This window comes from Vulpes lagopus, chromosome 9 (genome assembly GCF_018345385.1).
Source record: "Vulpes lagopus strain Blue_001 chromosome 9, ASM1834538v1, whole genome shotgun sequence".
NCBI classification, from domain to species: Eukaryota; Metazoa; Chordata; class Mammalia; order Carnivora; family Canidae; genus Vulpes; species Vulpes lagopus.
Genome location: NC_054832.1, coordinates 40,946,226 through 40,958,285, shown reverse-complemented (window position 1 = coordinate 40,958,285; position 12,060 = coordinate 40,946,226). Strand labels below are relative to the sequence as shown.

At 38.6% G+C, this 12,060-nt stretch overlaps 1 protein-coding gene across 5 annotated transcripts in view; it reads left to right on the top strand.

Annotated features, from left to right (window-relative positions):
- The window catches only part of ESRP1 (epithelial splicing regulatory protein 1), a 54,435-nt gene that overhangs the window by 24,611 nt on the left and 17,764 nt on the right, over positions 1-12,060 (top strand). For 4 of the 5 annotated variants that reach the window (XM_041769653.1, XM_041769652.1, XM_041769651.1 and 1 more), the window contains exons 11-13: positions 1,132-1,350; positions 3,452-3,650; positions 7,602-7,770. In XM_041769653.1, coding sequence (XP_041625587.1) covers positions 1,132-1,350; positions 3,452-3,650; positions 7,602-7,770 — 587 coding nt within the window. The remainder of the gene's footprint in view (positions 1-1,131; positions 1,351-3,451; positions 3,651-7,601; positions 7,771-12,060) is intronic. The other variant, XM_041769648.1, reaches the window with a different exon arrangement.

The following is a 12,060-nucleotide window of genomic DNA, read 5'->3' as shown; positions in this document are numbered from 1 at the left end:
TCCTATTTGGTAGGTATCAGAAGGTGCTTGACCATTTTGTGTGCTGAGTTTGTCTACAACCACATGTATTTTCTATTCGTGCTTATCCTATAACATTTGTGCTGGGTCTGGATTATTTGTATAGTTTCTAAAAATTCTTGCTGTCTCTGAAGTTTCTTTGGCTGTGGTGTATTTGTCCTTTGATTTGTCACCTCTTAACTTTGATAGCAACTGGACAGGGTGGGAGTGGGGAATTTGTGGGGAGGGTTTTGAGTCTACATTTTCACTTTACGGGATGATTAAGGCTATAGTAGTAAGTTCGAGAAACCTAGTGATGTCACACACGCTGTTTGCACAAGTATATCCTACTATTATAAACTAATAGGCATGTTCCAAACTAAGGCAGAAGGAGACCAGAACCCAACAGAGTGTTGCTTGGGGAATAATCCTTTCTCCTAAATGTAGCAAACCTCTCATTCATTTTCAAGATAGCCAAATTCCATGACTTTAGAAGATAGTCAAGATGTTTTGTCTTGCACTGTCTCAAATTCACATCAAAACTGGTTATTTTTGAATTTTTTTCATTTTACATTACCAGCCATTGTCTTGAATTTGTTTTATACGATGTATATATTCATACATGTAAATACTTGTTTATATGTATAAACCCTTGCTTGGGTTTGGAGGTAGGATGTGATGACAATATTAAGGGGAAGGCTGTGCTTAGTGAAACGAAATCTAAGAGATGGCTACAGGAGTCCACATTTAACAGTATGTTCAGGTTTTTATAAAAGCAGCATACTTTTTAGGATATTTGTCCCAAGACAGTGATGTCCTTGTCCAGTAGACAAGCCCTTAATCTAAGCACGTTGTATTGCATATGGCATGTGCCTCAGCATGCATTTGACGAAAACGTGGGTATCCTGCTTCCCCAGCTGAAAAGTATGAAGCTCTTTCTCCATAAGTGCTTCTCAAACTTTAATATGCCTACAAATTACCTGGGGATCCTGTTAAAATGCAGGTTCACGTTCACTAGGTCTGGAGTAGAGCTGAGATGATGCATTTCTCGCGAGCCCCACAGTGCTTCTGTGGTTTGCAGACCACACTGGAGGAGCAAGGCTCTAAATCCCCTGTCTTTTGCTTTGAGTACAGGTGCTGAACCGATTCTCTTCGGCCCCTCTTATTCCACTTCCAACCCCCCCCATTATTCCAGTACTACCTCAGCAATTTGTGCCCCCTACGAATGTTAGAGACTGTATACGCCTTCGCGGTCTTCCCTATGCGGCCACCATTGAAGACATCCTGGACTTCCTGGGGGAGTTTTCTACGGATATTCGAACACATGGGGTGCACATGGTATTGAATCACCAGGTAAGAAGTAACTTAATGGAAAGCCCATTTGCTTATTCTTAGGATCAGGCTCTCTTTCAGTTAAAAAAAAAAAAAAAAAAGTACAGGCGTTCATCAGCTGTCTAGTGAGTCTTTAAGGAGAGCTTTAAGTGTAGATGCAGGAGGTCTTTAAGATAAAGTCCAGAAAGGATGCTGTCGTTGGTATGGTGATTTAAATTCAGCTCTGATTCCATCATTTATATCCATCAAACTATTAGTCTCAGGAAGGATGCAAATAATATTCTCTGTCTAATATTAACATTTTACTGTTGCAGCTACTAAGCTTTGTTTGCTATTGTAGCATGAAAGCGATTGTTAGGCTGTGTATAAACCAATGAGCATGTCTCTGTTCCAGAGTATTTTATCTATAGACTGTTTAGAAATTGTTTATTAAAAAACATTATTTTCTATATATGACATCAAATGACATTGAGTAGAGTGCGAACTTAGTAAAGATTTGTTGGAATGGTATGTGATCATAACAGGCGCTCAAATGTGTTAATGAATTGTTGAAAAGCCTCCATCGAAGGATAACCGATTCTTATAGTATGCGAGTATCTATTCGAAGCGTATTAAAAGTAGTTCCTGCCTTGGTGTCCCTTGATTAAATAAAATTAATCCCATTAGTTGCTGAATAGTTTACCAGCATTGTGTGCTATCATAAGCAGGACAGAATTTTTTAAAAACCTGTAAACCAGGTGATTCTAATTAAGGTTTTGAAAATCTTAAAAGCAAGGTTGCATTACTTTTTAAAAATGTTTTCTGAGCACTATGGGTTGAATATAGGTTTGTATTGGAAATACCAACGCTTTTTAAATTGCTAATCTGAGTATGAAGAATCAGAAAAGCTTCTGAGCCCCTGGCTTGGTTTCCCACACCGGCACATGCTCATTCTAACTCTTATGTCAATATTAAGCTATGCAACTTTTAATCTATATACCCTCTCAGCATGCTTCACTGGTGGGAGTCCTTTTGAATAAAACTTCCCTACAATTCAGCATCGCCAGGAAATTGTTTGGTTTCTCTTTGAGCACCATTTCTAATAACCTAGGGGTTATTATTGTTCTTTGATTAACCACAGTGGACATATTTGCCTCTTATTGACCCACGTGACCTATTGTGATTGCATTTGGGAGAAATGCTTCTTTAATGATGAGCTTTTAGCTGCCTTGAAGATGTTAGGTTTCCATCTTGGACTGGGTCTCCCTGGTATCCCTAATTTCCCTGGTATGGTAACTCTTATGGTAACTTGCATGGTTATAATTTGCACTAAATAGTCCCTTAGAGACTTTTAAAGAAATCCATAGAAAAAAGAAAATCTTAAAAGCTGATCCTGTCTTTTTCTCCCCCATAAAAATTTCCATGTTAAAGAAAAACCAAGGTGTTCTGGTTCTGTGAAACAGAAATCGACCAGCTTGGTTTTAAATAGGCTTTTTAGGAAGCTATTAGTAATCGAGGAAATACCTTTAAACACCTGTCCAAGGTTTAAGGTGGTGGTGAGAGAAGGACTCCTAAGCAAGGCGATGATACAGCTTTCCCCCACCCTCAGTGTGCCTTTAGTTCCCATTTCCTTATCCCCACATCCCTACCTACAGGAGATGTTGCAGGGCAGCGACGGACAACTGAGAGCCAAAACAGAACACTGGCTTATTCGGCTTCACATAGGAGCATACATAAAGCTCTTATACTGGTTCTGTTCCTAGCTTTTCTCTGTCACATAAGATTTAACAGGGTTTTCCAGAAAGGTGCAAAACCCCAATATACGAGCCTAGACTTCGAAGCCTCAGTTGTAAGGAGACCCTTTCAAAAAGCCCTGTACATCTGATACTAATTAGCAGAAGCAAGAAAGGATCATTTTCGACTGTGAGCTCTCAAAACTTTGTCCAAGGTTTTTGTGGGCCATTCTGCTGATCAGGTGATAAAAATGCAAGTTAGATTTCAGTAGACAACACTTGTCACCCAGATTTTGTGGCTAAAATGTCTGTACTATGGGTGATTGTCACTTTGCATGTTTTATAAGCAACCATTTCCTTGTTGAAGGAGACAGTCTCCTTTTGTTTTTATTCTTCCCCCACACGCTCAGGGCCGCCCATCAGGAGATGCCTTTATCCAGATGAAGTCTGCGGACAGAGCATTTATGGCTGCACAGAAGTGTCATAAAAAAACCATGAAGGACAGATATGTTGAAGTCTTTCAGTGTTCAGCTGAGGAGATGAACTTTGTGTTAATGGGGGGCACTTTAAATCGAAATGGCTTATCCCCACCGCCATGTAAGTTACCATGTAAGTTTTTCTTGGGTCTTGGCGCTATTCTACGCTATATGCTGGTAGGTGCTTAAGCTGCTTTCATAACTTTCTGTGCCCCTGGTTCTTTCTAAGGCAGGTGAAGTGGTTACATAAGGCTTTCCCATCTGAAATCGGTAGTATCTGGTAATCATTTAAGACCTTGGTTGTGGACACCCATAATTAGAGATGCTATGGAAACCTCCTTTCAAATTATATTCTTGCTTTTCCAGTGATAAGCACTTGATTTCTGAAGCTTAGTGTGCTCAAGATAAGCACTGACTCTGGGAGGCAACCTGGCTATGTAGATATTTTAATACGCACTTAAAGGTAAAATAAGTATGGCTGGATCCTCGTTCTTGTCTTTTTTTTTTTTTTTAAACTTTATATTTTGATTTTTGAAGGGTGATTTGATGCCCATTTTACATGTTCCATTTTTTGAGCATTAAGTATTTCTTTGGAACGGACAATCTGGGGAGCACTTCTCTTGGTCTCCAGGATATCTGGAATAAAAGTACAAATACAAATGCGTAAATAAATTAGCCAAAGTTTCCATTGGATCGCAGGATCAGTGCTTAATTTCAAGGCATGCTCTTGCTCATTGGCATCTGGGTGCAAGCCATCTGAAATCCTGTTTGAGAGGAATAAGCCCTTTAGTCTGGAGACTATGTTATGTGGTTAGTGACTAAGGAATATTTGGGGATCTGACATTAAAATTTGAATCTTTTTGACACAGTTTTCACTTTTGAATAAGACATACCTTGTTAGGAGCCATGCTGGGTATGTTTAAAGAATGTTGCACTTGGAATGTAGTCCAAAGATAATGGAGAAAGCCAACTGGATTATGTACTTGATCCCAATAAAATGGAGTGTGTTAGGACATTACTTTCTATACAGAGGGATCTATACCAATAAAACTATTTGATAAATTATTTTTCGTAGAACATTTGGTGGGGCTTAATCCTTTTTTTCCCCTCGGACTTCCTAAATGCTAATACTCCATTCATCTGCTGCTTGCTGTTGGTGAATATCTCAGAGTTGATAACTGATGAGCGTCAAGTTCTAAAAACTTATGATTGGGTTTAAGCGGTGTCTTAAAGTAATCTCAGTCCTATGTATTCTGTCCATAAAGCACTGATAATATCAGTAACTTTTATGATTTCCTTTAGTGATAATCTTATCAAACATTGTGAGATAAGGGAATTTCTTCATGCTGTGTAACCCAAATTATTCTGCTATGGTATCCTTTTACTTCTCTCTCTTCCTGGTTGAAAACTGGTCATTACAGACTTTCTTCCTAAGACTTTCATTCTATTCCTCTTTCCCTTTCCTAAAGCCCTAAAGTAACAGGAAAAAGTTTAACATGCCTTTTTCCACATAAAAATAGATTTTGATGTATTTTAATAATCTCCAAAAATGTTAACCAAAATTGACTACTTGCTATTTTAGTGAAAGAGTTTACTCATTAAAAAGAAAAAAAAAGTTGGAATTCCGACTGATACATGCTAATATCATGCCTGCTCTACTGGACTTTTTTTTCCTGCCATCTCCCTTAAGGTGATTTCCTATTTTTACAGCAACCAAAAAACTTAGAGAAATTGCATATGCTTTTTTAATCTACTCAAAACAACTAAAGAATTTAAAATAGTGATTGGTTAATCTGCACGAAGGAATTTCTTATTAAATCTGGTAAAGAAAAAAAAATCTGGGAAAGAAATGCTGTTAAGGTTTTTTTAACTTTAAGTTGTTTATTGACATTTTAACTTTTTCAAAAAGTTGACATTAGAAGGTAAACTCCACTTTTCTAATCGATGAATATACACATCTGATTCTCTTTTAGGAGTGTCATAGCTGTCCTTCCACTTGAGGAATATCCAAATCTGGGCAGCCTAATCTATTATCAAAAATTTCAACCTTTCTTTATATTGTCATAACAAATTGCATAGTTTTGAAAGCAAGATAGGGGCATAGGCTTATAATTTTCTATATGACTTAGGTGCCCCCATTTGTTTGCCCTTTTGTGGAGTTTTTAAGGTCAGGAATTATCATTTTAAATCTTTTTTACGTTAAGTATCGAGCATGCAGCACAGTTTTTAGTGAATTCTGAAGGAGATACCTAAAGGTTGAATATGAAATCAATATGTTGGTCTTTGGTTTATGTACCCCGTACAGCAGACTCTCTTAGCCCTCCATACACATGTAGAAACTCATAAGAAATGAAAAAGACGGGCAGCCCAGGTGGCTCAGCGGTTGAGCGCCTGCCTTCAGTCCAGGGTGTGATCCTGGAGGCCTGGGATCGAGTCCTGCGTCGGGCTCCCTGCATGGAGCCTGCTTCTCCCTTTGCCTGGGTCTTTGCCTCTCTCTCTCTCTCTCTCTCTTTCTCTCTCTCTATCTGTCTCTCATGAATAAATAAATAAAATCTTAAAAAATGAAAAAGACAATAGAGATTTTTCTGTGAAAAGTTATTCCTTGAGCCTCTGCTATTTGCAAAATGTATTAGATGGTTATAGGTTTAAAAGTTAAAGACAAGAATTCCAAATTCAAGCAACCATTCAGTTATCTCTCCTGTTGAATGCAGATGGCCTGGATAGTTGTGTTCATTTCACATGTTAAAGCTACTAAGCCGTGACTAGTATCACTTAAAAGAGTTATGTGGCCTGGAAGATGTTGAATAACTAGAAGATAATAGAATTTCATCCTTTCTGTTTTCTATTTAACCTGAGTCCACTTTTTATCAGCCGACCCTCGGCTTTGATTTCCTTCCAAATCAGGAAGATTTGGGTGTGTATTCTTTTAGTTATTTTTCAGGTTGGGTACTTTTTTTTTTTTTTAAACCAGTCCAAAGATGTAGATTAGCTTCAAAGCCCATCTTCTGGGATTCATTTAGATGGAAATAATAATGCAGAGTTAATCTACTTTTAGGTCCGTTCACTCTGGCACCATCTATGCTTTGGCATAATGCATGGAATTCGTGAAATCATTTTTATCGTAACTTTTTCATCTTACACTGTACTACAGAATAGATAACAGGACGAAAGAGAAGCATAGCTCTCAAAAAAGCAACAACAGCAGCCCAGCTTTTAGTTTGAAGTTACACTACGTGTCAGTCCTATGTTTCTTTCCTCAAAGGGTTAGATTGTGGTAACTGGCACTCAGGAGTAGGGAAAAAAAAAATCACATGTCATGAAATGGTTGAAAAGACTTTAAAATCCACTTGATAATCGTGTTTTCCCTATTTCTAGGTCTATATAGGTTTTGAGATTATCTTTAGGTGTTAACTATACAATCAAAAGTAAGTTGCATGGATGTTTTAATCACATTTTGTGTGGAAGATCAGGATTCAGTGATTGAGTTGAAGACTCACCAAAAAATGACCAACATTAAAAAACTTTTTCAGGGTTCCTGGGTGTCTCAGGGTGTGACCCCAGGGTACTGGGATCGAGTCCCACATCATGCTCCCCGCAGGGAGCCTGCTTCTCCCTCTGCCTGTGTTTCTTCTTCTCTGTGTCACTCATGAATAAATAAGTAAAATCTTTAAGAAAAAATTTAACTCCATACTTTTAGAAATTTGAGAATTCACATGGTTCTAACAATTTCAACAAAGATTAAATATATACAAATTTTAAAAGTTGCTTGGGCTGACAACCTGTTAAAATGTTCATGTAAGAAATAAAATGTACGTACGTATGGACCAGTGAGCTTCTGGATTTTTTTTTTTTTTAAGATTTATTTATTTTTCATGAGAGACCCAGAGAGAGGTGGAGGGAGAAGCAGGCTCCCTGGGGGAGCCGGATGCGGGACTCGATCCCAGGACCCCAGGATTCCGCCCGCAGCCAAAGGCAGCTGCCCAACCCCTAGGCCACCCGGGCCTCCTCAGCTTCTGGCTTTAATGCTAGCACGTGTGTCCGTTGTGACAAACATGTCTCAAAGTCTCTCTCTTTGCTTATCTAGGCCTGTCTCCTCCCTCCTACACATTTCCAGCCCCTGCAGCAGTCATTCCCACGGAAGCTGCCATTTACCAGCCCTCCGTGCTTCTGAACCCTCGGGCGCTACAGCCCTCCACTGCGTACTACCCGGCGGGCACCCAGCTCTTCATGAACTACACCGCCTACTATCCCAGGTAAGGCCCCGGGGGAGTGGGCGTGAGGGACCGAAACAAAGGGCCCCTTTGAGCGCAGCGCCCGAGCTCACAAAAGAATATTGTCTGCCGCTGAAGGTGAGGATGGCAGGCAGCAGCTCTGTCCCAGCTCTCTGACCGACAAGGCTGTTTCGAGACCCAAGAAGTTCATTTTTTAACCGTATATTGAGCAGGATCTTTCAGGTCACCTGCAATGTTCCTCTTTTCCTCCTCCCATCTTACTAGTGGCACTGTCAGCATTGCAACACGTGGCAGTCTCCTGTGAATGGATTATAAACCCAGAAAATCCTTCAGAGCAGTTCTATTTTTAAGTAGCATCAATTCAGATGTCAACCCGTAATAAAAGCTGTTGTAAATTTTATAGGACTCCTATTAGTTCCCCCCTAGATTAGTACGGACCAGTCCAAGATGTGATTCTTCTGTACTTTCTTAGAATCAACAGATTTTTAATCTGATTCATTCTTCTTAGTTGTGCTCAATTTCTGGAAGGCAGCAGGTATGATGGAGAGAAAGCCATTGGTCTGGAAGTTGAGAGGCCGGAGATTAGTCTCAGCTCTTATTCTTTTTTTTTTTTTTTTTTTTTTAAGATTTTTAATTTATTCATGAGAGACAATGAGAGAGGCAGAGACACAGGCAGCGAGAGGGGCAGGCTCTCAGCTCTTATTCTAACTGGGGCAAGTCACTTAACCTTTCTGGTTCTTATAAAATGATGCGATTGGCCAAGTTTTTTGGAAGTCCCTTCCAGGTCTGCTTGCTTGTGATTCTAACTTGGATGTATAATGATCTCTTGTTCTCAAATTTTCTTTTCAAAAATATCTGTTAAAAAAAAAAAAATCTGTTGAGCTAGTAACTGATTCATTATGAAAGTAAACTTTTATTTCATTTTATTAAAATTAAAAATTTATTAAGATAGTTTTTTATTTAAATAAAATTTTACACCTGCTCAAGTGATATTGCTCAAAATTTTAAAAATTTGGCCACCCCTTATTTTTCCTTCCCCAGCTGTTTTGACATGTTTTGAGTACAGCCATAAATATATAAGCAAGATTTTTTGATAAGCCATCTGGAGGGAACCTATCTGATCCCTAGTTGCTATGTCACATTGTAGTTTTCTTCGCTTTCCAATCTAGTTTTCTGGAAGGGAACAGAAACTGTAGACTCTCAGCAGTGAAGCTTGTAGCCTCTGTTTGTTACTTTGTTGGGTATTTTTATTTTTTTATTTTATTTTTTATTTTTTTAAAGATTTTATTTATTTATTCATGAGAGACACAGAGAGAGGCAGAGGGAGAAGCAGGCTCCATGCAGGGAGCCCAATGTGGGACTCGATCCCGGGTCTCCAGGATCAGGCCCTGGGCTGAAGGCGGCGCTAAACCACTGAGCCACCCGGGCTGCCCTGTTGGGTATTTTTAAAACATTCATAAAGGCTATTACACATATTCTTTATTCCGTTGGGGAAGAATGACGAGAAGGCCATAATGATTGTCAGTTGGTCGCCTTGAAGGTTTGAAAAGGCTCAGAAGCATGAATGATTCCTCCTGGTTGCGTGCTGTGTGAGGCGCCTAGGCCAGGCCCAACCTGTCACCTTCTGTGGATCCTGTGACAATCACTTGCTAGTTAGTGGACTCTGGTTATGAGAAAGATCTTTGTCTACCTTTATTGCACCCTCAGAACGTCAGGAGTCAAATGCATTGTTCCTTTGGGTGCCTGTGGCTGCTTTTCCACTTTAGGATATATTTGTAGGGTATCCAATTCCATCATTGCCTTGAAATCTGGACCCTATGAGAAGAAGGAGTCCCTTAGAAATAGCTGGCATTTGTGGCAAGATGGGAACTTGAGTCTTGAATGGCAGCCCCAAAGGCAAGAGGAACTGATGTTTCTGGTGATTTTTTTTTTTTTTTCCCCTAGTAGTTTTAAAGTTTGTAAGGTCCTCTTGGTTAATTGTAAGAGTATAGAAGTATAGTGAGTGAAAGTAGACTCCCATTTGATACAGCTCTAAGTCTAGAAGCAGTCCTGGTTTGGTTTCATTACTGATTTGGTGATATATGGACACACGTGTGTACTTCTAAATAATGTGCGATACGATACTTAGCATGTACTGCTTACGTGTCCCTTTTTTTCTTTCTTTCTTTTTTTTGTTTTTTAACTTGCCACTATGTCCTTGACATCTTCCCTAAGGAATATTTATATATTTGCCTCATTCTTATAACTTCCACATGATGTCACAACGGTGGAAATATATCAGAATTTAACAATTCCTTTATTTTTAGACCTCTAATTTAAAAAAAAAAAATTTCCCTATTAAAGAAAGCTCATATTGATCTTTAAATACTTTCATTTCTGTAAAATGAAAATTTTACAGAAATTAAGGGGAGGGAAAAGAGGGAGAGAGAGAAAGAAGCAAACTCACCACTGAGTGAGGAGCCTAGTGTGGCACTCAGCCTCACAACCCTGAGATCATGACCTTGAGCCTAAATCAAGAGTCGGATACTTAACCAATTGAGCCACCCAAGGGCCCCAGAAATGAAATTTTTAATTGAAGGTCGTGTGTATTAAATTTAAGTTTTTGTTTTTTTTTTTTTTTTAAAGATTTTATCTATTCATGAGAGACCGAGAGAGAGAGAGAGAGAGAGGCAGAGACCCAGGCAGAGGGAGAAGGGCTCCATACAGCCCAATGTGGGACCCGATCTTGGGACTCTGGGGTCATGCCCTGAGCCGAAGGCAGGTGCAGGGATCCCTAACTTAAATACTTTCACGTAACTCCTATATATTTCATTATTTTAATTGATGTTTCCCTAATTGTAGTGAAATTACCCACCCAAAGTGTTTAAATATGGGAATGTTCTCTTATTCTGCAAAATCTAGAATAATTTAAAAACCAAAATCCAGAAAACTCTAAGAATAATTCATGGTTTTGTCAGAATTCCACTAATTTCTAATCTGCCACGACTAAAAGGCACTTGAGGCTATTAAAAAAAAAAAGCTGTGTAAGTTTTCAAGTATATTTTGACCATATTCCCTCATGAATGGGGAAGGTTTAAAAGCGTATCTGTGAGATTTAAAAAGTATATTAATCAGTCTAGAATTTTTGTCTCTTTTTCAATTAAAGTTTTTTAAATTCCCTCCTTTTTTATGAAATATGTCCGTTTGACTTGAGATTCATTCAGCGTGTTCGTTACTTTAAGAGGCTAATGTATTTTGCAGATTTTTAAAAAGATTTTCTTTGAGGGACGCCTGGGTGGCTCAGATGGTTGAGCGTCTGCCTTCAGCTCGGGGTGTGATCCTGGGGTCCTGGGATCGAGCCCTGCATCGGGCTCCCTGCTTACCAGGGAGCCTGCTTTTCCCTCGCCGCTCTCCCCTTGTTTGAGCTCTGTCTCTCTTTGTGTCAAATAAATAAAATCTTAAAACTGGATTAGTTTTATTTTGTTCCAGTTGTAAGATTTCTTTACATATTCTAGATGAGAGACCTTATGAGATATGATTTACAAATACACCTTATGAGATATGATTTACAAATACCTTTTCCCAGTCTGTGGGTTATCTTCATTTTCTTGAAGGCGTTCTTTAAAGCACAAAAGTTTTAAATTTTGATGACAACCAGTTTATCGATGTCTTTTTTTCCTCACTTACAGTTTTGTTGTAATATATAACCCGAGGTTGTGGAGATTTATACTACATATTCTTGTAAGAGTTTTGTAATTTTAGCTTCTATATTTAGGTATCTTATTCAGCTTGGATTAATTTTTTATATAGTTTGAGGTAGAAGTATAAATTCATTCTTTTGTGCGTGGATATTACATTATTCTAGCACCATTTACTGGAAAGACAACAGGCATACCTTGTTTTATTGTGCTTTGTTTTATTGCACTTTGCAGATACTCAGGGTTTTGTTTGCTTTTTTGTTTTTAACAAATTGAAGGTTTTTGGCGACCCTGTATCCAGTCTGTCAGCACCATCGTTTTCACAGCATTTGCTTACTTTCTCTGTCACATTTCAACAGATTTTGAAATACTTCATGGTTTATTATTTTGTTATGATCGTCTGTGGTCAGTAATTATATCTAATGGAAAATTCAGGTGCTACTTGGCAGTTTTTAGCAGTATTTTTAAGGTACATACACTGTGTTTTTTTTAGACCTAATGCTACTGCACACTTCATAAATTACAATACAGTTTAAAAATATGTCTGTTCCCTGGGAAACCAAAAGCTTCATTGGATTCACTTGTTTTGCAGTGGTCTGGAACCAAACTCACGACATCTCCAAGGTTTGCTTTC